The sequence below is a fragment of the Dendrobium catenatum genome, unplaced genomic scaffold (genome assembly GCF_001605985.2).
Source record: "Dendrobium catenatum unplaced genomic scaffold, ASM160598v2 fragScaff_scaffold_510, whole genome shotgun sequence".
NCBI lineage: Eukaryota > Viridiplantae > Streptophyta > Magnoliopsida > Asparagales > Orchidaceae > Dendrobium > Dendrobium catenatum.
Genome location: NW_021318972.1, coordinates 100,542 through 127,952, shown reverse-complemented (window position 1 = coordinate 127,952; position 27,411 = coordinate 100,542). Strand labels below are relative to the sequence as shown.

At 35.9% G+C, this 27,411-nt stretch overlaps 1 protein-coding gene across 1 annotated transcript in view; it reads right to left on the bottom strand.

The window, feature by feature from the left end:
- LOC110115366 (beta-galactosidase 8) overlaps positions 1-27,411 on the bottom strand; it is a gene marked incomplete at its 3' end in the record, with an annotated part of 89,636 nt that overhangs the window by 5,931 nt on the left and 56,294 nt on the right. The window contains 7 exon segments of the mRNA XM_028694616.1: positions 5,631-5,780; positions 5,882-5,953; positions 6,037-6,227; positions 21,279-21,327; positions 21,402-21,497; positions 21,583-21,700; positions 21,836-21,926. Of these exon segments, the coding sequence (XP_028550449.1) occupies positions 5,631-5,780; positions 5,882-5,953; positions 6,037-6,227; positions 21,279-21,327; positions 21,402-21,497; positions 21,583-21,700; positions 21,836-21,926 (767 nt within the window).

Sequence of the window (27,411 nt, the reverse complement as noted above, 5' to 3'; positions counted from 1 at the left end):
CTAACCAAAAAATCCTTAATGACTGTAATAAATTGCTTTGCAAAAGGGTACATCTAGAAGAATTGAGATGAATATTTTCCTAAGAGAATAAATTCAAGCCAACCATAACTAAGAGAAGGCTTTGCCCTATCAAGTATACTCTATGATTCATTACTCAAATGTTTTGAGCTATATTATTGTTAACCTCTATACAAAGAAACAAAAATAGAAAAAAATCTGTACGTACCTCGGACTGAAATCCCGCGAATCCTGCACGAAATACCGCCGAGACAGCGCCGAATCGGTCACCTCCCGCAAATCCCTCGCAGAACATCGAACGATGCCCTTCGACGCCTTTAAAACAACGACCAAACGAAGCCTTCGGGATTGATTTAGCAAGCTCTCCCCCCTCGATCGCAAGCCTCTCCCGATCGAGCTCTCGACACGACACCCTCTCCCACGACGCTCTCTGCTTCCTTGGCTCCTGAGCTCTCTCAATCCCGCCCTCACTCTCTACCCGTCGCTACTCCGACATCTTCGTGGTCGATCTACTTCGCTCCTCCGTCAACTTTCCCTTCCAGTAGGACCGGAAGTTACGGCATTTTGATCGGGAGCAGTAGCGTGAGCTCGCACGCTGTGAAGATACCTCCACCTTCCCTGTTCGACCCCGGTGAGCCGCGGCCCTGTGCAGCCTTCTCCTCCGACCCCGTCGTGGCCGGTCGACTACGCTCCATCGACGACTTTACCTTCCTGTTGGATCGGAAACACGAACAGGAGCTCGCGACTGTGACGCTAGCTTTCTCCCTTCCGACCTATGGTGTCACTTGGTGGATACGTGCCACATCCTTACTAGCAAAAATTTGTTGGATAATTAATCTTAGCAATACACATAATAAGATATTCACTTTTTGTTAGCTAATGTTATTCTCAAATTATCACCCTCGACAAATTATTGTGGCGTTGAATGGATTTTATTTTAAGTTTTTTGTGATTAATATCACTTTAAATATTTAAATTGTCACGACCTGGCCCGGCTAGCCCAAATTAACGAGGCGGGAATAGACAATTGTATGGAGAACACATATAACATTCAAATCATAGAAGTTTCATTTCATAAAAGACATAAACATAAACATCATCAAGCTATTGCAAAGGGCAAACATATTTTGTTTAAACTTTCAAATAATTTTATTTCATTTTACATATTCAAATTTTGATAGATATTAAACTTTTAATGTTTATAAAAATTAGTCTTGAATAATTGACTTTGAAATTTGGGGCCATTTTTTAAAATTAAGTTATCCCTTTTTATTGATATTTTTGTCAACATGACTAACATGACCATCATGGGATTTTTAAATAACTTGGTTTTGTTATTTAAACCCTGTCAACTCTATCTACTCGTCAATAAGAGATTTCAACTCTATCTACTCGTCAAAGCACATGTGAGTATTCATTTTTAAAAGAGATTTAAATTTTTAAAACTGGTTATAATATTTTGTTATATTTGCACAGCATATTTTCATGTTCGAAGGTGTATTTATGCAATGCACGTATATGTTTTATAATGCACTTGTGCAACACACTTGCACAAATCACAATAAATTTACATAATGAATTTGCATACTTGAACACTTGTACACTTCTTCAAGCCCTTGTACGGTACATTTGTGCCTTAGGTGCACTTGCCCTATATGTATATGAGACGTGAAGACAAGATTCTCTTTCGATGATTTGATATGTCCAGTGCACTTTATTGATATAATCATGCAACTCATGATGCACAACAATGTCCACATTGTTTCATTTCAAAGGCATTCTTTAACAAAGGTGTATAATATGTTTGGAGAATGTGCAGGAGCTCTCTTTCTTTAGTAGCTAGCGAGCACATTACATAGGATACTCATACACCAATTTGCAATATGTTTGCTCATTTTATTTTATTTAGGGACATTCATGTGAAATGACTAATGGAAATTTATAAGAATCTGTTGTGATAGTCATTCACAAGAATGTGCTATCGTGAAGTCATACCCTTAATTTTACATTTTAGATTAATTATCACTTGTATTTAGGCGCATTACTGCATATAATTTTGTTCACTTGCATGCGTATCGAGAATACTGATGGAATGCCATGAAATGACATCTTAGCATATTATTCACACATGTACATTCCCCATTATTCTGATTGGATTTTAGTTCGATGGGCCCCTTAAATGACAACTTTTGGGGTTATAAATAGGGAACCCCCTTGGATTCACTTTCATCCAAAGGTCAACTGAAATTTTTAAAGGTTTTGAGTATTCAGGAATGTTCTAGGAGCTAAGGAGGGAGAAAATGGACTTTTTTTTCTCTGTTTAGAAAGAGAATGTCTCTCTTTGATTTTAGAGAAACAAAGAGAGAGGAGAGAGATGTAGGGAGAGGTGGAATAAAGAGTGTGAGGTGGAGAGGGAGAGTTAGGTAGAGAGAGAAAGGGATTGAGGGAGAGTATGAGGTTATGAGGTATAGGAGATTGAGGTGGAGAGGGAGCTCTCTTTTTTCTATTACACATAGAGGAGAGAGAGATGAAAATGGAGGAAGAAGATGAAAAGGAAGAAAAGAAAGAAGAAGTGGAATGAAAAGAGAAGGGAGAAGTGGAATGAAAAGAGAAAAAGAGTGAACAGGAGAGAGGTGGCTGGCTAGGGCGCATAGACGGCGGCAGGGCAAAGCAACAGTGGTGACGTGTGCAAATGATGAAAGTACGACGAGTCCAGTGGTAGCGGGAGATGGCTGTCAGGAGTCATCGACCTTGGTGTGTCCCAAGAGAGAAAGAGGAGACTAGCGTGAGTTTGAGAGGGGGTCGGATGAGTGTGGGCGACTGGGAGTGTAAGGAATGAGGGTACACATGAGGGTTTAGGTAGATTTAGGTTTATCTTTGCTTCCTTATATTTTCATTTTAGTTTTTTTTTTTAAGCTATCCATAGGTAGCCAAGTAAGGACAGCAATCATTTTTTGTATTTTTTTTATTATTATTTAAGAAAAAGACCAAAATGGTCCCTCTACTTTTTATGAGGGATCAAGATAGTCCCCCCCCCTACACACACAATTATTCTGAGGGATTCCTCAACTCCTCCAAATGGGATTATTTTGATGATGCCATCAATTTTAAACATAAAAGTGAGATGGACAGGAGGGTATTATCGGAACAATCAAGAAGAAGCGCGCGAACAAAAGAAAGGCTACCTTTGCAACGAGCAAACTCATGCCATCGTCGTTACTTCCGATCGTAATATATTTGGCCGAAGAAGAGTGCGAACGGAAGAAAGATGTCTAGCTTCGTAACAAGCAAGCTATCGTCATTGTTACTTCTGATCGAAGTCAATTTGGCCGAAGAAGCACGAGAACAGAAGAAAGAAGTCTACCTTCACAACGAGCAAGCTCTTGTCACCATCGTTATGTCCGATTGCAATCAATTTGGCTGAAGAAGTGCGTGAACGGAAGAAAGATGGCCACCTTTGAATGAGCAAGCTCATGTCGTCATCATTAGTTCCGATGAAACAGACGAATGGGGAAGTGTGATTTTGGATTCGACTAGAAGGAACATCATCAAAGAAGGTGAAGAAGTTATTTAGCTAGTCGTTCAAAACTCTACCCATCATGCGAAAGATTTGAAGTTGAAGAGCAATGAACATTAGAGAAGAGTAAAGGAAGTAAAAATAAAATTATGAATATTTTTTTTATTAAAGAAAAGTTTAATAATTTTTTTTTTACAAAATTGTAATATCTAAAAAAATTAGAATTATTAAATATTTTAATTAAAAAATACTAAATTACCCTCATACTACTATCAACTAAAAAATCCATTTTTGTAGGAGTTGAGGGATCAAATTGGTCCCTCAAAATAATTGTTGGTCCATCAATATAGTTGAGAACCATCTTGGTACCTCATAAAGAGTTTAGGGACCATTTTGGTTCATTTCTCATTATTATTTATAATAAATTTTATTTGAATTTTTTAAATTTTAAATATAATTTTAATGTTAAATTTTTAAATTAATAATAAATTTATTTATATTAATCATGCATCAACTCACTCACAATCCACATTATTCGCATGTCGATTCAACCTCATTCTGCATGTGCAAATTTTTTATTTTGTCAATAAAAAAACTCGGCCAATGTGAGTACGATTTTAGCTGTTTTAGCTACCTCGAACACGCCAACGCGGTGATTTTCACTTTTGTTTGATGCATTTTGGACAACTTCCGTGCGACATCGCATTCTTCAATCATCATTTCAATCATGCACGGTTGACTCAACCTTGAAGTTATTATCGAGGTCAACACATATCAACTTTCCTTAAACAACTTGATTCAAATAAGGGAAGAAGATAGTACTCTTTTAATGGGTCAATTTTCATGGGACAAAGCTCCCCAACAAACACCTAAGAACTTTCTAAGAGTTAGAAGTCCTTCCAAGATGAAATTGGAAGCCACTATTACATAAGGAGGAAATCTAATTAAGATGGATCTGCCCAGTCAAGGGCTACATAGGCTATCATCTAGATAAATATAAATGGTGGATGTATCAGTAGGCGGAAATCAAAGCTTGATACAAGAGAGGAAGAGAAATGATAGTCCAAGAAATCCAATTAAAGCTCACGTTAGATCATCAAGTTAAAAACATAAATATGCATTGAAAGGGATTTTGTGGCAAAGAAATAGACTAAGCGCCACAGATACTCAGTAGTGTTCATTGTAATGTGCATTTTATACAACAAACTTGTAGTAGACGGCTAAGAGAGAAAAGCATGGTAAGGGCATAGGATGACTATGGAAAGGCCTACATAGTCATGATAGATATAATGATGCAAAAGATTGAGCCTACATAGTCATAGGTAGTGATAATGATGCAAAAAATAGAGATAACCATGTTGATCCTATAAATCCCGAGGTTGAACATCCAACACATGGTCCATGCTAAGCCCAATATGGAATGCAAGACTCATCCAATATCTATGTCATTGCTTGACTACACGCCATGCAGACTAGTGAACATTAAATATGATGTCCTGCTCAAGCTGTAAGATATTGAAAAACCAATGGAGACAAACCGCAATGTTTCTGGATAAGTGAAATCTCTTCAGAGAAAAAAGAGGTTGCATTAATGCTAATCTTTTCAAATTAATGAGAGACGAGACCAAATTAATTTATGAATTGGCTACGGGACTATAAGATTGGGGAAACTGGGCGTAAGAAGGTTTATGATAAGGGAAAATAAAGCTCAATTTTAACCATGCATTAAAAGAAAAAAATCGGGTAGTTAAACAATGCCCTATTGCCAACTTCATGTACGTCATTTGTTGATAATTTAATTATTGAAAAAATTGTTTTAAGGGATCCAAACCAAGGTTAACGAGTGTATTATAATTCCTTCCTAGTTTGATTCATGCCTGGTCATTATGGTAAAGACAAGATAACAGGTCATGAGAGAGCTAAAAATAGTAAGAGCATTTTTTTATTTATTACTCTTTGTACTATATAAGGAATGAAATTCAACTATATTTCCTTTTAACATCAAGAATATCAGGGTAGTAATAAAAAGGTTGTTCATCATATGCCAAAACCATCAAAGAATAACTCCATCCAATATGAGATCCATAAAATTTACCAAAATAAATAGGCTAATATTTGATGAGCATTTGAAATTGGGAAGCTCAAGTTCCTTATTTGACCATCTCTCAATAGTACCAACATATGTTGGATTTTCCCCCTTACCATCTGCTGTGCATGAAATAAACACTTGGGCTCTATCATGAACCTACAAGAAGGAATTATTCATGATTATCATCGCTCAAAATATAGAAAATAATAACGCATTTAAAAAAAAAAAAAGAGTAACATATGATTTAGGGTTCCAACCTTTGGAATAGAAAGAGTGCTATTGCTTCCTTTTCCACTGTATTGGGATACATACAACATAAAACCAAACATCTGAATGGCAAGCAATAAATACTCAGTCTCTAGTAATAAGACGCAATTCACTTGCCTTTGTACTATATACAGATGCACTTTACCTGGCCAACTAGTTCCATTGGAATGGGCTGGTCAGTTTCAACCACCTCCGTAGGATAACATAAAATATCAAGAACATTGAAAAGAGATGCAACCTTATTCACGTTCAATATCCTATATTTTGCTCTTTCATTAGAAGAAGGTACAGGAGGAAGAGACATTGGGCTGTACTTTTCAATCACATTTCTGAGTGCTGGATGTGAAAATGTTCAAATCAGTAGTTTTTTAAGAAAACCCAAACTAATAAATAAAGCAAGTCTATTGAAATAAAAAGGTAGCACTCACTTGATTCATTGCAAGCATGCAATAATAATAATAATAAGGCCAAAAGTTATTTGCCCTTTGTACAAACCAAGCATCGTTTTACAATTAAAATTCAGCCTGACTAAGAATGATCATTAATCCTTCAATGATGACAAAGTTTTCCTTTGTTCTAATCGTTAAAGTTCTTCAAAGTGAATTTTATTTAAGAAAACTGGGTTCTCCAAACATTGTATTATTAGAATAGGCAATTTATATTTTGATTACACGTTTCTAGAGGGGACATTTTGTGGGGAGCAGCAATTGGGGGCAATATGATTTACAGAAGGGCATATAGTGCTTGGGTGTTAGCATTCTGTTGACAAGTTTTTTTTTGTGTCGATACGACTCCGATTGAGCCAAATCGGGCCCGATCAGGTTGGATTGAACCAGATCAACTCATTTGAGCACGTTGAACCCAATTAGGCACAAATCGGCGTCGATTTGACTCTAATTTTCTCAAATTAACTTGTTTGAACCAAATTGAAATAAAATTGAATCAAATCGATTCAAGCTCAAAATCAGCCCAATTGATTCAAATCAAGCTCAATTTGACTTTCCAAATCAAATTCTGCTTTCAACGTGTTAACCTCTAATAAAAAAAAAGGAGCAGAAATCTAGCATACATACCTAAATCCCGCGAATCCTACCGAAATTCCACCAAGGTACTATGGACCAGTGCCATTCAAGTCTCTAGGAGGTTTATTCAATACCTCCTACCTTGATTCTACTCAAACGCCGCTCGAGGAGGTTTATTCACGTCATTAAATACCCGACCAAATGAAGCCTTTGGTTGCACCTTCCTTCTCCACCAGAAAACCCCAAGCCTAACCTCCCCATGACCGAACTCTGTCCCTATCCATGCAAGCAACCAGAGAGGGAGGGAGAGAGAGAGAGAGAGAGAGAGAGAGAGAGAGAGAGAGGGAGAGGGAGAGGGAGAACTCTACCTACCTGAGCCCTTCTCTGCCTCCTTCGTGCCCTTCGACTTCTCTCCTTCCACGACTTCCCTTCCGGTCGGATTGGAAGTTATGACATTTTCGGTCCGAAGCAACAATAGGAGCACTGCTTGCTGCAAAGGTAACTCCTCCCATTCACACACTTATTCGGCCAAATCCCTTGTAAATCCTGCTATTGAATAAGCCCTTAGGGCAAGATAAGACAGGGAAATGGAGGATTCATCTCGCCATGAAATTTACGGGCAATCAAACCCGATTTAGCAAGATTTAGCATAAATCCTACTCAAATCCAGGCATAAATCCTGTATTCATCTTTTCTTTATTTTTTTATTTATTATTAGTAATTAAAATTAATTTCTTTTAATTATAGTTAATTTATTTTTAATAATGATTAATTATGATTAATTAAAATTAATTATAATTAGATATTTTAATTATATTAAATTATTTTTAATAATAATTAGTTAAAATTAATTAAATTAATTTTAATTAATTATTTTAATTAAGGTTAATTATTTTGATTAATAGTTAGCTATAATTAATTAAAATTAATTATTTTAATTTTAATTGGTTGTTATTAATTAAAATTAAGTATAATTAATTATTGTAATTATAATTAATTATTTATAAATGTAATTAGTTATAATTAATTAAAATTAATTATAACTAAAAAAAGAAGCACGCACATGTCCCTTCCCTTGCCTCGGTCTTCGAGCCAACACCACCGATGCCCCTTCTCCAAGGTATAAAGTTCCGAACTTGGGAGAACCAGCCCTCGACACTTGCAACGGAAAATGGTTTGCCTACTATCAACAACAGTTAACGGGCAGATATCTTTCATATACATACGACAATTCTTATGAACGTTAAAAAGACATGCAAACAAAGAACCCAATGTCGGTTGCTACGAATTACTTCTAAGGATAATAAGATACTTACAAATTTTTCTTGCTTACAAATAATGATGATTTGTAAACAATATGATCAGACTTCTTGCTATGATGCCTTTAATGGATAGCAAAAAAAGGAGACATTCAACAAGTGTTCACTCATCAGGCATATAGTTATTTACCCACGAGTAATGATGAATAATTTGTAGTAGACTTTGAAGCATTCTTGTAGTGAGTAATTATCTGCAAGTCATAGCAATCAATATGCTACATGAGACATTCACAAGTAGAATATGAAGTAGAATATGAAAAGCATATAATGAATCTCTTGACATCTATAGCATTGACATCAACTCAACATAAGTCACATACATCAGTCCTTTGCAGGCAAAAGCAGATGATGTATGGTAAATGCAAATGCATACGGACATTTGCATGAAACTTGCTATATGCACAAAACGTTATCTACAAATGAAATGTCAAATGACTACAGCGAATGTAAGTTTTTGCGAGCTACTGAAAAAGATCCCTTGTGCACTCGATATGTCATTTACAGGGTAAATACGAAAGAGAAATGTGGTAGATACGAGCTCCCACAAACTGCTATAAAAGACCCGTTATACATCCAATATTTTCTCCATAAGCATAATGTTAAGAGATTACAACAAATACAATACCCCCACAATCAAAACCATTCAATGGCAAGCAAATATTTCAGCCTATTGCAAGTGAAGATGTATGATGTGCAGCAAATACAAATACCTATAAACTGTTGTAGGGAAGTTGTCATATCCACAAAGTGCTATCCTCGAGCAGATATAGAAGAGCTTCAACAAGTGCAAGTTACTATGACCAAAAGCAGGAGATTAGTTAGTGCACTATAATCCATCTACAGAAAGAGACAAATAGTGCACAACAGTCTACCTGTACAAAGTAGCAAATAATTTGGTGGGGGCAAAAAATATAGGAAGCCTAGCCCACACAAGAGAGAGACACCCCCGACCCGCTAAAACACCAAAGAAGAAGCGACTAGGATGAGACGACGGGCAAACTCTTACATTTCAAATAAAACTAAGAAGAATAAATTAAAAAATACAAACGACGATGGATTACAACTTTTGACTCGAAATCAAAGACACCCTAAAGTTGCTTCACTTAGAGACGAAAGATACAGATGGAGTGGCACTTGCGGAGAGACGATTGTTAGAAGCCGAGACGAAAGGTTGGAAAGAGCTCGCAAGATTTCCAGAGGGGATGAGAAAGAAGACGAACAAAGCTCGCAAGCTTCTCCAAAAAAACCCGCAGGTTTCACATTCCAAAAATCATATCATTCAACTTTTAAAACATTACAAATCCCCCCATATATATAGGTATGAAAGGGGAATATAAAAAGACACATAACATTAATTTTCACAAGAACCTAAGCATCACAAGCATGGAATTCCTCCCCCCATGCTTCACAGAAAACCGCCCAAGCCCAGGAACCGAAGGAGCAGCCGCGGGAGACAAGGAGGCCTCACGGAACCAAGAGCCACAGCCACGGGAAACATTCTAGGCTCAGAAAACCAGCAGCCGACCGGAAATCTAAGGGGCAAAGGCACAAAAAACTAAGGAACCATGGTGGAATCCAAGGAGCCACACATGGGAAAACAAAACATCATTTTGGAATTCCAAAAGCCAGTTTGGAATTCCAAGAGACCAACATAATTAAAACATAAAAATAATAAAAACTATAACATTTAATAAAAGATAAATATGAACAAAAATGTTAGCTAATAATGAGCTAACCCTTAGTTCAATAAGTGAACTAAAGACTAGCTCATAAATGAGAATTTCAGCTCAAATTGATTAAGCTTGTAAGCTTGAGGGAGGCCAAAATTGATTTAATTTGGGTCTGAGTTGACCCTCCCTTTGCCTACATAATAATTCAAGCTAGAAGTTGCTACAACACGCCACCGAATCCGCAAAGTCTATGCAAGTGAACAAAAGGCATTTAAAAATATTTCAAACTACCCCAGCACATGCACCGTAATATGTATGCACATAGGCACGCTAAATGGGGTAAATACACTCACAACCCGCATAGGCCCTAGCGAGCGTGTTGCAGGAACACAGGTGACGTCCAGGGATGCTATGCAGATCAATAAATTTGAACCCTATCTTCCTAAGTAGGTAGATAGGAGCCGACAAGGTTCAGTAAATAATTATAAAATTCCCTCAAACATCCGCATGAGCCCCGGCGAGTGTGTTCTAAGTACACACGTGACATCTAGGGATGCTTCGCGGGTTAATAAGTGAATTCAAGTTCGAATCTAATCCTTCTATGCATATCAATGAGAGTCGACAGGGTCTGAACCATCAAACAAACATACCATTGTGGCGACTGATATATTTGTCTTAATACATTCATATTAGGCCTTCAAGGCCTATAAAAATAAGAATTCATTAACAAAAGCATAAAACCTACGAAACCTGATCCTCTGTCGACAGCTCAACATAGTCGACAAGATTTATTCATAAAATATAAATATTTTCAAATGAAAATAGCACCGCACCCCGATGATGGCCGTGTTGAATGCAGATCTCAACCAGAGGGGTTAATTTCAAATAATTCAAGAATGTCATCTCAAATGCTCGAAAATCCAAACTCCAAGAAAATTCTCAATTCTAAATATTTAAAATTCGAAAATCAACCATCCAACAATTTAAAACAAAATTCACTCATCCTCCGCAACAGTTTACCAGGGTGGACAAATTAAAATTTAATTCATCTCACATAGAGCTAATGTCTAGCTGAAAATATCATTAGAATCCATTCTCAAACAATCTCTTGCCAGTAAAGATATGGTACGTATCCTTTAACCGGCGATTTTGCAGCTAAATAACATCATAGGATAAACGATTATGATCTGGGGTCCTCTGAACTGAGTGGTTTTATCACCAAATGGCACCACAAAATACCTCTTATGGCCAGAACCAATCGCTCCTTAGTGGCATCAAATTCTTGAGATATGAATAAATAGGATATGATCGATAGGGCACAAAGCCCTCTGTTAGCTAAGATGGATTCAAATTTGTCCCCTTAGACAAGTATTCAACCCAGGTCTACAAGGTCCCCTTGAACGAAGCAACCCATGGCTACCGACAAGGATGCTTCTATCAGTTTGGGTCGACTACCTCCTCTGACTAAGTAGACCAGGGACCACGATGGCCCAATACAACGGAACCATGGGATCTTGATCGAGTCCATCATCTATTCCCCCAGCATCCGCTTTAAGTGCAATATGGTGAAAATTTTAAATTTTAAATATTAAATCTTCAACCTTTCCAAACATCATGCTTATGCTGCTAATATATGTCAAATAACATGTATTATCTACGTATCTGATTGACGACTAGCCTTAATCGAAAGTTCTCTCTCGTTTCTGGGAGGGGTAATTAACTATAGGGGCTTATGCCTGTAAGAAACCAGAACTCAGATCATAAAGGCCTCACAAAATGAGGGTGAAATCTCTAGATAGTGTCTTATCTACAAACTCATCTGCCTTCCAAAATTTATTTCGGAACTTAATCCGTTAAAACTCCCCCGAAGTAGAAGAAAGCAAATCGGGCGGAGGCATGGGCTGAATTTTCGAAGCCCACACAACGGCTTCGATCTTTGCTCGTAGTGCGTACTGCTTCACGCCAAATCCCATAGCAGTCGATCGAGCACAGAAAAAACTTTCCAAATCCACAAAATCAAGCAGGCACCTCATTCAGTTTTCTCAGTGCTCCCCATCTTCGGTCATTCCTTCTGCTTCATGCGTCCCCAAAGAAACGAGAGAGCCAGAGAGCTTCTTCCCTTTGTTTTCCTGCATGCCCAGCCGAACGAAAGTGAGGAAGAGAGCCAAAGAGATCGGCAAGAGCTTTTGCTCTACCGATTTCTACGAGCAGTCAAACCATCAAGCAAAGACAAGTGCCTTTTTGCATGGGTCTGAGAAGAACCTAGCAGTTCTTGCATGCATACCCGGAGCAACATCCAAGGTGGACACTCGTGCGTGTGTATAGCCAGGCCGAATCGCTGTGGTACCCGAGCACCTAGGAGAAATTCTCGTGTGTGTCTGGGTGAGAAGTGGAATCGAGCAGGGAGGCTTCTTTCTACATGGGCACTTTCTTCGTTTCCTAATGTGGGCATTAGAGAGAAGCCGAGTGAGTAATGAGAGAGCTTGGTGTTATTGGGGCAGAACCAAGGGAACTTCCTCATGTTACTGTCATCCGCTTCTTCAGTTTACTAAAATCTAAAATTAAGAAGGGCGGTTATTTTCTCTCTATCAAGTTGAAAGAGGTGAAGTTGGAGGGTTGTGGAGGTGTTTCGAGGTTGACGACTGACTCTAAGAACACTTTTCCTTTTTCATAAACTCCGATGAGCTTGTGACAGCGGGAAGTGATGTCTGGAGCGCTTTGGACAATGAGTTCCTTCTCCCATCTCATCTTTGCAAGGCAAGAGCAAATCGACTTGAACTGTGACTTGCTCTGGTGAGGTAAAATCCCTCAAACTTAGGAAATCCCCCAGGTCTCTAAGCCTTGTTATATGGTGGATGTTCTTTGAGCCCTTAGGTTCATAGAAACCTCGCATTTAAATTTCTAAACCCAAAATTACCCGCTGCCTTCTTAGTAAATTAAAAGAAATCCAGTGATTTCCATTGAATTACTCTCATGTGAGAGTCAAAAGAGGATGTCAATGCATGTAGAGTTGTTGCATCGTCGTCCAACACCTTCCAAATGCATGTTTGTGCACTCATATTGAACCCAACACCATCACCTACAATAAAACCTAAGTTTGCAGCCATTGGACTTAAATTTGATGGCTATATGATTGACTAAACAAAATTGCATGAAACTTACAATGTAGACTATGCCAAAATTAATCTTTACAAAAAATACTGTAGGTTGCTTTATCTAGGATTGTTATACTTCTAAAATCATTGGGAGACCGGTAAACATGCTCATTTAATTTGTGGAGGAAAATTGAGGTAAATGCTGGATTTCAAGAGACCATAAGTCAAATCCTTACATGTTTCTAAATTATATAAGCATGCTTTGCATCTCTTAATTCAAATGATTAAGGATGATAGTAAGTAATCTTCTAGAATGCAAATCACCCAATGATTGTATCATGACAAAATTGATATAGGTTGTAGAAGCTTGTACATTAAAATTGAAAGCCTCTAGAGTTTGGTGAATCCTTATGATAAATTTGAATGATGTAAGAAATGAACATAATTAAATCATTGTGAGGTCTATCATAGACATTCAAAGGCCTATGCCATAAATTTCACAATGCATCGCCCAAATTCATGATTGAAATTCTCACCAAATTTAGAGCATGAAAGTGGCAATCATAATTTGCTTGAAACAACCTCAACCATTAAAATTTTGGAAGACAACTAAATAGGCTCATTTAATTCTAAAATGAACTTAAGATATAGTATAGGCCCTCAAAGGCATATGAGCCCTCATGTTTAGAATTATCTAACCCCATTTTGTAACTTTCAAATTAAATGGTTGGAGTCAAATAATCAAAATCATTAAATAAAATTGGTAACCTACCTATGTGCTTCTAATGTTTTAAATCATGACAAAATTGATTTAGATCTTCCTTAAAGGACATTTATAACATCATCTATTCAAATGAGTCCAAAACAATCAATCAAAAATTAGGAGCTCTCTTGTAGATCCACCAGCTTCTCATGCATGATGATTTAAAGTCTCCCAAAGACTTCAAATGCATCATCACTACATGAATCATTGAGCCTTATGACCAAATCCTAAGTTCTCCTAACCCAAATTGTTGAATCCAAAATAAAAAATTGACCCTCTAGACATAGGACTAAAATCCTAGTCTCCCTCACTTGTTTAACCCCAAATTAGGGAAATGAATATCCCTCTTTGAACACCAAAAGTTGAAGTCCACCAATTTGCAACCCCTAAGAGTTGCATTTATTCCTTTCCCTTGTTCTACAGGAAAAAATTGTAAGAAATTCTTAATTATCCTTAGCCTAAAAGCATAGAAAATCCTCCAATATCTTTCTTGGTTGCATTTCCTAAACTCATATAAAAGTTCCCAAATGACTTTTGGAGAGTTTAGGAGAGTATTAGAAAACCTTAGGGAATCAAAGTCCTAGCTTCTTCTCTTCACTTAATCAAAGTTAGGTGAATGAATATCTCTCTTGGGACACGTAAAATTTCAAAACATTCCTCTTGATTTGTAGTCCAAGTCTGCATATTATCCCTTTGTATTTGCTTCATTCACATTAAGCAAATCAAACATACATCATTGAACACAAATTCAATGATAAATCTTATGATCTGTAACCCAAAGTTGTAAATCATCTTCCTCACCAATTGAGCCAGAATCAAGTAAAGATAGAATTTTGAGTTGAACTATATTTCATGTTGACTTATTATTGAGATATTTTGATTTCACTTCATATGTTATGCTGTTTTATGTTTTATATTATTCACTCATTAGTATATAAAAAAATTATCATTTTATATTTACGCAATCTTTTGATTTTGAGGCTTACGCCTCGCCTCACGAATGAAAAACACCTCATTACCCGAATACGCAATTTTAAACATTGTCCAAAAGCATTGTATAATTTCTTGTATTTAAAATTTTATTTATTTAAAACATAAAAAATAAATTTCTTATTTCCTATCCACAACATCAAATCAATCGCTCGCACTCAATACGTCATTCAACAAATATTCTCATTTTCATTTCTCTTTAGGGGTTTGCCAGTTTTGTTTCATAATAATACTCGATGTCATCTCAACATCGATATATAACGTCGTTACAACATCGACATTTCAAAACCATCTCAATATCATAGTCTGACATTGTCTTGACATTGATGCTTAACGCTAGTAATTTCTACACCAACAACTTGACAATTAATCTTTGTATACATCATCTTAATATCGACAACCAAAGCCCTCTCAACATTGACGAAAGATCCCCTCTTGACATCGACGTCCAATACTTATTGCATAATACCCATGCCCAACTCTCGACAGGATTGTCATCTCCTCTTTTGATGCTTGATATACTACATCGACGTCCGACTCTCGATATGCTAATATTAATGATATTAAGAACAAATTCAAGTAAAACAACTTATTATTTCTAAATTATTTTTAATATTATACTTATTCAATTTTTATAAACTATTTTTAAAATATAAAAATTATAATATTGTGTCCAACCCATGTTTGTGTCCTATATTTTATATAATTAACATGTCCCATGTCCGTATCTTGTCAAATATATGTCACCGTATTCGTGTTTGTGCATCATAGAAAATGGATAATCCTCCTACTTAGACCCAAACTCTAAGTAACCCCGCATTTAAGAAAATAAGTTATTTTTCCTCTTATGATATTTAAAAAATAATCCTTAATGTCCTTTAGGAGCTTTTTTCTATTGAAATTCACCTATTAGGTGAATTTTATAAAATCCCAAATCAAACCCTTAAGCATGTTTACCTTACCCTATTAGGTGAACATTTTTCTTTTATCCAAAACACCAAAAGAACCTAAAAAATCCTTAAAAATTACTTAGGTTCGTCCTGATACAATGATTAATCATTCTACTCAAAAGTAAAGTGCCTGCATCATTGGATTTTAGGATTTCATAAAAAGCAAACTTGCCTCAGAACATGTAGTGACTATTTTATAGGTTTTTCATAACCCTTCTAAATATGAAACAATTAAAAATAAAAAAAGCTTTAAGTCATAAACAACTTAAAGTGAAATCACCCATGGATTAAAATTAAATAATTTATTCCTCAACAAAATAAAACATCACTTGTAGTGAGACATACCATACAGTCGGCACACACTTAGGTGCACAGCCCCTAGGCATGCTAAGATTAGGATTTTTCTTCTCTACACGTGTTTGATGTGTGTGGTGTGATGCCTATTGGATTATCTACATTATGGGCACTTTCCCTTAAGTTGTTAGAATAGAGGTATATATAGTTTTTTCTACAAGTGATTATGTCCAAGATGGGGTAATTAAATCATAATTATAAAAAACCTTGCTTACAAGTGTTATTTAAAATCCCCCAAGGAGGCATGTCCAATAGGATAGAAATAAGGCTTAGTTTTTGAAGTGCTAGGAAATTCTAAAATGTTACTTTTTGCCATATAACTGCTTCATAATCCTATTTTATTTGACAGATTTGAGTATTTTCATTTTTAAAATGTATTTATTAGACCTAGAAAGTATTATAAGCTAATGGAAAACAATTACAGGAAAGATGAACTAGAAGGATCAACCCTCCTAGGAGAAGCCCCGGATACATCTAAAAGCTAAAGCTTGAAAACCTCACAAGTTGGATCTGTAAAATTTGACTGGATTATATAATGACAAACAACTCAATTAGCAATTATAATTGTAATAATTGGACTCTACACTTTACTTTCCTGTTGGTAAATCTTTATACATATATACATGTTTGATTGTTTATGAGAGCGCACTAGAAATGCATGTTTTTCTCTAAGTTCCTTCACTTACTTTGAGTGGGAGCGACTTGGACTTTGTTATGTGGTAGACTCTTACGATAAAATTAGTTTTTCAACCAATAAATATGTAAACAATCTAAAATTAATCATAGGATAACCCATTTTCTAAATAAAAAAAATCATGGCCAGTCTATTTTATGTAGAAAGCCTTTACTTAAGGACTAGATACCCAATAATCTGTATTCAATAAGTCGACATATGCATAACTACACGGTTATACATCTTGGCCTAACAGCTAGGTTGCAAGTTCTAACTTCTAAATTAAAAGCAGCTTCCCTAATCTTCATATACGTTGATATCAAACATTATAGTTTTAAAAGTGTTTAAGTGAGTTTAGCTGGTAGCCTTTTTCAGACAGAGTTGTAAATCCAGAGGTCAGGCTGACATGTGTGTCATGTGAGATGTAGGATTGTAAGCCCCTTGCACTTCATTAGACTTAAATTTGCATTGAGGCACTACCTCTTAATAGTCCTCACCTTAGCTCTAGGATCAGAGACTATTGTTGACTCCAATTACTTAATAAGCCCTCACATTTCAAACATTTTCTTTAATATATGTTGTTGGAATATAAGTCCAACCTTCTAAGTCAAATTGATCAAATTGAACAAAATCTAATTTTAAAATGTACCGTCTAACATAAGATAGTCTGAGTACCTCTAAGTTTCCTCATAACCAAGTACTCATACATTCTCCTACTTTGATTTTCATTACAAAAATCTTATTTAATATTGATCATATCTCCCTTGAAATTCTCAAAATCAAACCTTTGAACAAAAATTACAACTTCAAAGATAAAAATATTAGTTAATGTTTTAATGACTTTAAATAAACTATTAGTTTAATTAAAAAACATTTTCAAGTAACTAATGATTGAGATTTAATTAACTATAGGGTCTTGCCCGTAAAAGGCATCTGTATCCCAGAATAAAATAAATCTTATTCAATCAAATATTGAATAGAAAAAAAAATTCCTGTTAAAAATATCAAATTGTGAGTTTTGTTATTTAGTCTATAGTAAAATAATATTTTTGTCCTTCGAAATAATATATTTTTTTCCATGTCATGCTTGATCACAAAATATCTCAATCCATTAAGAATAACAAAATTTCTCCAACACATTCTCCTATCAATCCCATTGTTTAAAATTACGCAATATGAGGCTCACCTCAGCTCAATTCTAGTGAAAAATGCCTATAGGCTTATGCCTTTAGTTTTTTTATGAGGCTTGCGCCTCAACTTGGTTGATGCCCGCCTTAAGATGTGCCTCGTCTCGCTGGCATGAGGCTTATGCCTCACCCTATTTATATATTTTTGTATTAAAACTTAGAAAAATTCTAAAGTAAAGCCCCGAACAAATCACACCTTCATGCACCTCGAGTTGCAACAATTTTTCCTTGACTATCATAACATCTAGCCTGTTACCTTCGCCATAGCCACCACCATCATAGTTGCCGTCAAGGATCACTTAAAAGCCTCACACCACTACCACCTCCTCCTATAGAAATTTTGGAATATTAATCTCATTTTTATATTGATGAAAAATATTTATTAAAGAAAAAGATGCCTGAAATAAATGAAGAAGTATATTGGAAGGCATTAGACTTCAGAAGATGAGACATGGGAGAGACTAATTTATAATAATAACTCAAATAAAGATCCCCTGAGTGATGACAATACTAATGCTTTTCTAGTTGTTGCCAACTATTTAGTTTTTTTTTAGAAATTAAATGTAGATGAGTAAGAAAATGATAAACAAAGAATTTGAGTTGAACTTAATGTTATATGATACTTTTATGCAGTTTCCATATTTAATATTATGTAACATTGCATTTCAATTTACCACTAACCACTTTACATCTTATGAAATTTTTTATTTTGTATGCATGTCAATGTGTTACTTAATAGTTCAATAGAAAGATAGTATGCTATCTTTTAACATATTAATTGGGTATTATATAAAAACTTACTTTTAACATTTATTTGCGAAGAGAGGAAAAGAAGCGGAGAAGCAAAGAGAGGCGTTCTTGGCTGAGATCGGAGAAGCGGATAGCGCGATTTTGATGAATCTTTGGCAATCGGAGGTGCTCCGTCGGCCTGGAATGGCCGACGGAGTCCCTTGGTGGGAATTTTCTTCTTTGTCAAGATTTTTGACAAAAGATGTTTTTTTGCGGAGCAACTAATCTCAATGTGATTTTGGTGAAGCTTTGGTTGGTAGAGGTTCTCCGTTGTCCTAGTGGTGCTAAAAATTTCTCTTGGTGTGGATGTTCTTTTGAGTCTTTATCTGTTTGTCTGAAGATGAATTTGGTGTTGCGACTGATTTGAAGTCGATTTTGGTGGAGGTTTGCCTGACGATGGTTCTCCATCGGGTTGGTTTGGATATCGTTTGTGCTTGCTGTGTTTCAACTGGTGTAAGATCTGAGTTATTCTTGATTGATTTTAGTGAAACTACTTGTCAAAAGGTGATTTTGGAAGAGTTTACTCGTTGGCTCGACGTTGCCTACAGTAATTCTTGGAATGAATTTTCTGGTTGGTTAAAATTCATTCTAGATTTCTTCTGGTTTGCTACTTTTCTTGATTCCAGATTTGGTTTGATATTATTCTTGGTGTGTGATCTCTTGATGCTTAAGAGATTGTTGGTGTATGGATGTTGGCATTATAGAGGTGGATCTTTCTATTCAGAAGAATCGTTTTTTGGATTTTTGAAGATTCTTGGAGATAATGTTGCTACCGGTTATGCAGCTATTTGGATGGCTTTGATTGGATCTTCCAAGGAAGATAGTTCGGAAAGATGTTCTGGTGAAGCCAGAATTGTTGAGCGATTGATCTAATGTTGCTTGGTGCGTATATGGAAGGTTGTTTGGATCCTCATAGATGTATTGGAGCTAATTTTAGGTGGGAGCTTATCCCATCAAGGCTTAAGAATGTTACTTCTTTATTCTTTGAAGATCAAGTCTTGTTTGTTGAAGACTTGAAGAAAGTCAATATTATTGGTTTTTCACTTTCTAGGGTGGTGATTATCATTTCATATGGTTTTGGTAGTGTAGAGGTCGATTCTTGGCCTCCTGACGTGGGAGTCAGTGTTATTGCTTTGTAAACTTTGTTTGATTTATCCAAAGTGGTTGTTGTTGGATGCATTGATGATGGTTTAAGGTGGGATCATATTCCAAATAAGCCAATGGTTGCTACTGCTTTGATCTTTATAGATCAAGTTGTAGTTGTTGAAGACTTGAAGGGAATGAAGATTTTAGAGTTCCAGTTTGTTAGTGGGATGACTATGTTGAAGAGTTTTTTGGTTGAAGTTTGTAATGATGAGGAGGTTGTTTGGCCTCTTGTTTTTTAGTTTATCAATGTTGTGTTTTTGCATTATGATTTTAGAGTAATGGAAGTTGATGTTCTATCTAGTTGTCATTTTTTATCTGCTTGGGAACTCTGGGATACTAATCAACCTTTTTTGGTTGTTTTAAAAATTTGGTATCCCCAACACCCCAACTAGTTCAAAGTGAGGATTAGTGGGTCTTATTTCCATTGTCTTTTTTTTATTTTGCAAATACACATTTTCTATGCTTTATTTGCTTTTCTTTAGGACTTCCTTTCCCTTTGTTTGGAAATGGAAATTTTTAGTTTTCTTTCTTTTTTAGCTTGTAATAGTTTTTTCTTTTCGTTTTAATGCAATTTGCATCTCTTAAAAAAAAACATTTATTTGTCCTTTACACAATTTGTTATTTTGAGCCTCACACCTCAGAACGCCTTGAGGCTTATGCCTCGCCTCACAAACAAAAAATTCCTCAATACCTAATTGCCCAATTTTAAACATTGGTCAATCCTTTTGCATCTTACCAAGGATGTTAATATCATCAAATCATCCAAATGCTTCATATCAAGGACACCAAGGATTCTTATTTATAGAGTTTCAAAAGTAAGAGGAAGATCATTTCTAAATTGATATTACCAAAAGTTAAAATTACTTCTATGTAAAATGGAAAGACATTTGGAGGTCACATTACTGAAAGTTAAAAGCTTAAGATGCCAGCATCTGTATGTTTGGGCCAGCTATGGCTAAGAAGCATCATTTGATCACATATAAGATTAATATTTCTAGTACTCACAAGTTCAGCAAGCTAAGCCATAGCATTCTTTTTTCCAGAGTACAATGCGGTAAAAAAACATCATACAACTTAAAGGTAAGTTCTAAAGTACTACAATAAGACTAATTATGCCATATGTATTCTAGTGTTAAATATAAAAAGGAAGTCAATCAAAGATAACTTGAGTATGGAAAAAATAGAATGTTAAGATGAATATTTAGAATTGAAAGAGAATTTTTATCTTATAAAGATGGCAGTAGTTGCAGCTATTGCGCTATCAAAGATTCAAATAGAAAGTGGTTTGAGTACATAGAACAAAACATAATTTAGTTAAAATGTTAAGTAATCTAAAACATTAATGAATGTGAAGAAGGATTCATAACCCCGAATCAAAATAGTTAGCATATGGCTAATGACAATGATCATAATGCCGCAGATATCATGCCTTCAAATTTTGGATTATCCACATCACCAGATTCTTTGATTGGAGCATCCTAGAAAACCAAAAGAAGGTAAAATAAAAAGAAAATAGTTAAAATTAGAAATTTTGATTTGTAAGAAAACTTACATAATCATAAGAAGTAAGATCAGCCTTGTAGTCAGAATCATTTTGACCAGTATTTGCACCATTAAAAAATCCAAAGTTGGTTCCGCCATAAGCCATCTGAAAATCTGATAGTCACATAACAGCAGTAAACCATATTTGAATTCATCTGAGAAAGTTAGCAAATAGTAATCGGAGAACATACATAGAGAACAACAGAACCATTGCAAGATAAGATCTTTTCTAGGTAAGCAGCGGTATAACTAGCACTTGTTTTTGCATTTGGTTCACCCCAATGCGTTAGCCAACCTGTATAAAATTCACTGAGAAATGAAAGTTAGAATTTTCCACTGTTGGTAGTCCAAAACTATGAGCTGCTATGTAAATGGAGTTTCGAAAATTTCTAATATCTCAGAGATAGATAGAGATATAGAGGCAAGAATTTTTCATCAACTTACGCTGATAAAGGAGGTGATTTGCCGGGAGCATTATACCTCTTCTGCAACTCAAATATTGGCCATGGATTTTCTCCAGTAGAAAAATCAACAGCTACATAACATCAGAATAGTTTTACTAAACATACAAAAGAAAATCCTCTTGCAGCAGCAGTCACAACATTAATCCAAATATACCATATATAGCAGCATGGATTACCATTTCTCATAGTGTAGACTCGTACGCTATATAGCAACCATTGTCTTGTGCAAGCAAAGCCAAATAATGAACATGTCACCTTAGAAATTCACTCTTAATGACAGTTTTTACATGAAGCAAGCATGAATCTACATCATTTCCCAACAACATAAATGAGAGAATTTAGATGCAGTACTTTAACTATAATGAATCGAAAAGAACAAGGCAGTGAAAATATGACCGAACATAGAACCGGAAAGAGGAGAGATTCAAAATTCAATGGTTCAACCAAAGTGAAACCAGGGGTTGAACTAGGTAACATAATAAATACTAAAAATATAAATATAATTTTAAATATAGTAAATAGAAAAGAACAAGGTTGTGAAAATTGGATCACACATAGAATTAGAAAAAGCAGAGTTTTAAGGTTCAATCGTTCGACTCGAATTAAATTGAGGATTGAATTAGATGGCATAGTACTTTAACTGTAATAAATAGAAAAGAACAAAGTTCTGAAACAAAAACGGACATAGAATCAGAAGAAGAAGAGATTCAAGGTTCAATGGTTCGACCATGGTTGAACTGAATAATGCAATAAATATCAAAATTATATAAATAAGATCTAAATTACATAACAATGATATAATAAATATGCAATAATATAAATTTATAACTTAAAAATAAAAAAATTAATACATAAATAATATATTCTATAATTTTAAAGTTAAAAATATTCTTTGAAATTTCATGCTTATTAAAAAAATTAAAGCATTTTAAATTTAAATCAATTTATTAAATTTAATAATGTATAAATATGTAATCCTAAATATATTAAATTAATATTTTTAATTATTTAAATAATTCAACAATTGAATCAACTAGTTCAAACAAATCGATTCTCCAGCTAAATAGGTGTTTTTAACTATTTCAGTCCGATTTAATGTAGAAATGATTTTTAAGATGGATCAGACTGGTCTAAATATAAGTTCATTATTAAACTGATTGAACTGACCGATCTGATCCAATTTTTAAAAGCATGGAAAAGAATGATCATAAGGCTTGCACAAATAATGGATGTAGGGCATATAGAGATGATCTCATACACCAAACCACAGGACACTTTCAAGAAACATGCAACAAAGTATAAACTCACATTAGAAGTGAGGTAATGAAGATAATTCAAGTAAAATTCTATAATTAACTCCTCTATTGGTGGTTAGCATTACCTGTGAATAAATTATGCATCGAAAGGTTGACTAACAATGTGAAGAGATTTTTGTAAGATTAGATGTTTTGCATTGAACTACAATGCTTTTTTTTCCTGCAAGGGGCAGAGGTTTAAGCGAAACAATAAGGATCACAAATAGCTCAAAATTCATTCAGTTATTGCTTGCTTATTTGTTGACTAGCTCAATGAATAACTTTGATTATTGGCTTGTTTATTTGTATCATGAATATGCTAAAGTGTTTGTTGACCCGTAACTTAAAAAAAAAATGAAAAATAAAAATACCTGTCCGGCGCCGAATTCAGCACGTCGCCGACATGTCCGCGTCATTTCTCCCACGTTCACCTCTCTATCGCATTAAGTGACGAAGAAACGAGATTGCCCGCTCTCTCATTCGACTCCTCTCTTCCTTCACGCTCTCGCACGATCTCTCCCGCTCTTTCTCTCGATCTCGCTCTGACGACGACGAAGCTCCCTTTGAGCTAGATCGGAAGTGATAACAGTTTGATCGGAAACAAGAGGAGAGCTCGCTTGCTGTCGAGGAAACTTTCTCCCCTTCATGCGGCTTCTCCAGCTCCTCATTTCTAATATTTTCTAACCAAGTCTTTTTAGGTCTACCTTTACCTTTATTAAAATAGGTCAAATCTAATACATCTACTATCCTAACAGGATCATTGGAAGTCCGCCATTTTACATGACCAAACTATCTAAGGCGATTCTCTCTAATCGTATTTGTCACTGGAGCTACTCCAACCTTTTCCCGGATATGCACATTTCATATCCTATCTAATTTTCCCTTAAGTTTGAGTAGTACTTCTCTATCACATTACAAACCCAAAGCATTCCTCCACTTCAACCATCCAACTTGGATTCTACTAATAATATCCCCATCTATTTCACCATCACTCTTAACATAGATCCAAAATATCTAAAACAAATACACTTATTAATGACTTGATCGCTCAAAGTCGCAAACCCCCCACTAGTTTTATTACTGCTAAAATTACACTCCATGTATTCGGTTTTAGATCTACTCAAACGAAAACCTTTAGACTCTAAGGTTGACCTCCATAATTCAAGTTTACCTTCTACTTCCTCTATAGTATTATAACAAGAAGAGTATCATAAGCAAAAAGCATACATTAGGGTACATCCTCTTGCAAATGTCCAGAAGAACATCCATGACTAAAGCAAATAAGATAAGGGCTTAAGGCTAATCCTTGATGTAATCCAACTAAAATAGGAAAATACTTGATCAAACCAACTTGTATGATCCTGCATACATATCCCTAATGACTTGAATATAAGTATTATTAATCCTTTTCTCTTCTAGAACTCTCCATAGCACTTCTCTTGGAACTTTATCATATGCTTTCTCTAGATCAATAAATATCATATGTAGATCCTCTTTATTCTCTCTAAACTTCTCCATCAACCCTCTCAATAAATGAATAGCTTCCATAGTAGATCTACCCAGCATGAATCCAAATTGATTTTGAGAAACATTAGTATCAAGTCGAAACCTATGGTCCATAAACTCTCCCAAAGTTTTAAAGTATGATACATCAAATTAATTTCTCTATAATTCGTACAATCTTGTGCATCACCTTCAATCTTAAAAATAGAAATCAACACACTCATCTGGCATTTTTTTGTCTTCAAAATAATATTAAAAGTTTAGTAAGCCAAAAAATTCCTTCATCTGCTAAGCATTTTCTCATCTCTATTGGAATGTCGTCAGGTTCACTAGCTTTTTCACACTTCATTTTCTTTAAAGCATCTCTAACTTAAGTTTTACTAATACAACAACAACAACATCAAGCCTTTATCCCATTATGTGGGGTCGGCTACATGAATCCTATTTCTCCATTGTGTCCTATTAAAGGTCAAATTCTCGTTTAAATCTAATAAAGAAAGGTCATTCCTAATATTTTCTAACCAAGTCTTTTTAGGTCTTCCTCTACCTCTCTAAACATAAGTTAAATCTAATACCTCTACTCTCCTAACCGGGTCATTGGAAGGCCGCCATTTTATGTGACCAAACCATCTAAGGCAACTCTCTCTAATCTTATCTTCTACTGAAGCTACTCCAACCTTTTCACGTATATGCTCATTTCGTATCCTATCTCTAAGGGTAAAGCCACTCATCCACCTAAGCATAATACATCAAAACCACCTGAGATTGGTGAAAGGTGGAGATGGCGAAGTTGACAACGATTCTCCTACGAATAATTCTAGGAGCTCGTAGCGGCTGCAACGGATCCTTACAAACAAATACGAGCCTCTTGTGGATAACAACAGTGGGCATATCGTAAGCATCATCGAACCACTGTGGGCACAAGTATAACTATCTCCTACGACAATTCCTACAATTGCCTGTTGATTGAGATGGCAATACTGGAGACCGATAATGGAAGACTCGTCCCAACAAACAAGTACAAATACATCAAAACCACCTGAGATTGGTAAAAGGTGGAGATGGCGAAGTTGACAACGGTTCTCCTATGAATAATTCTAGGAGCTCGTAGCGGCTGCAACGGATCCTTACAAACAAATACGAGCCCCTTGTGGATAACAACAGTGGGCATATCGTAAGCATCATCGAACCACTGTGGGCACAAGTATAACTATCTCCTACGACGATCCCTACGGGGTCAAACAAGTGCAATCAAACCACCTGAGATTGGTGAAAGGTGATTTCGATGCAAAAGCAAGGGCTCTCCTACAAATATTGCTAGGAGGTTGTGGCGGATACAACCGATCCCCTGCAAATGGATATTTGTGGATAACAACAGTGTATTGTAAGTATAATGAATCACTGTGGATACAAGTACGGATATTACCTACAACGACGGTGACCAAGATCTACAAGTGCGTTGAGTACAGGGGCGACTCTATGTATGAAAAGGACATCCTCTGACAGAAGGGATGAAATGTTTGAACAAATTAGAACCAAACTTTCTGGTGTTCCAAAATCTCTTTTTAGTTCTATAACTAAGAAGAGAACATTTCGAGTGCCCACAAACACCAAAAATAACAAGTCCGCTACACCGAAGATCCTAAAAGGAGTTCTTTCCAAATTAGCAGTCGTTGACTCCAAAGTCCAGAAAGACCCTCCCCGGTGAATGAGAAAGGGGGGAGTCAACATCAAGACGCACGCCACCGAATCCGCAACACTCGTACTAGCGGACAGAAGGCGTCTATAAATACTTTCAAAATACCCCCGCACGTGCACTATAAATTGTATACACATAGGTACACTAAAGGGGTATATAAAAAGCACAAGCACGGGCCCCGGCGAGCGTGTTATTGGTACACACGTGATGCCTAGAGATGCTGCGCGGGTCGATAAGTGAATTCTATTTCGAACCTGATCCTTCTATACGGATCAATAGAAGTCGACAGGGTTCGAGCCTTCAAACAAACACATGGTTATGAGAACCGATGTATTTGTTTCAACACATTCGTATTAGGCATTCTAAGCCTACAATCAAAAGAATTCACTAAACAAAAGGCATGAATCCTACGAAACCCGATCCTCCTAAATAAAGAAATAAGAGTCGACAGGGTTCGAATCATCGGATAAATATGCGGTCTCAAAGTCGACCGGAATATTTATCTTATACATTCATATTCGGCCTTCAAGGCCTACAACAATATGAATTCACTAATGAGGGCATAAAGCCTACAAGAAACCCGATCCTCGAGCAACAGCTTGATCGAGTTGACAAGGTTCAATCAATAAAATGGAAAGGACCTCAAACACTCCGATGATGACCGTGTTGAATGCAAATCTCAACCGGAGGGGTCCATTCCAAATATTTTTCAAATGCCGTTCCAAATATCCAAAAACTCCAAAAAAATTACAAAAACCCAAAAACTCCACAAAAATCCCAAAATTTCAAAGATATTTAAATTTGAAATCAAACCATCAATCACTCAAAGCAAAATCCATCCACTCTCCGCAACAGTTTGCCGAGGTACACAAATTTAAAACTACTTCAGCTCACAAAGAGCCAAATGCCTAGTCGAAAATATTACTAGGATCCATTCTCAAACAGTCTCCTGCCGATAAGGACGTGGTACGTGTCCTCTGACCGGTGGTTCGCCACCAAATGGCACCGTAGGATAAACAGTTATGACCCGGGGCCCTCTGAACCGAGTGGTTTTGCCGC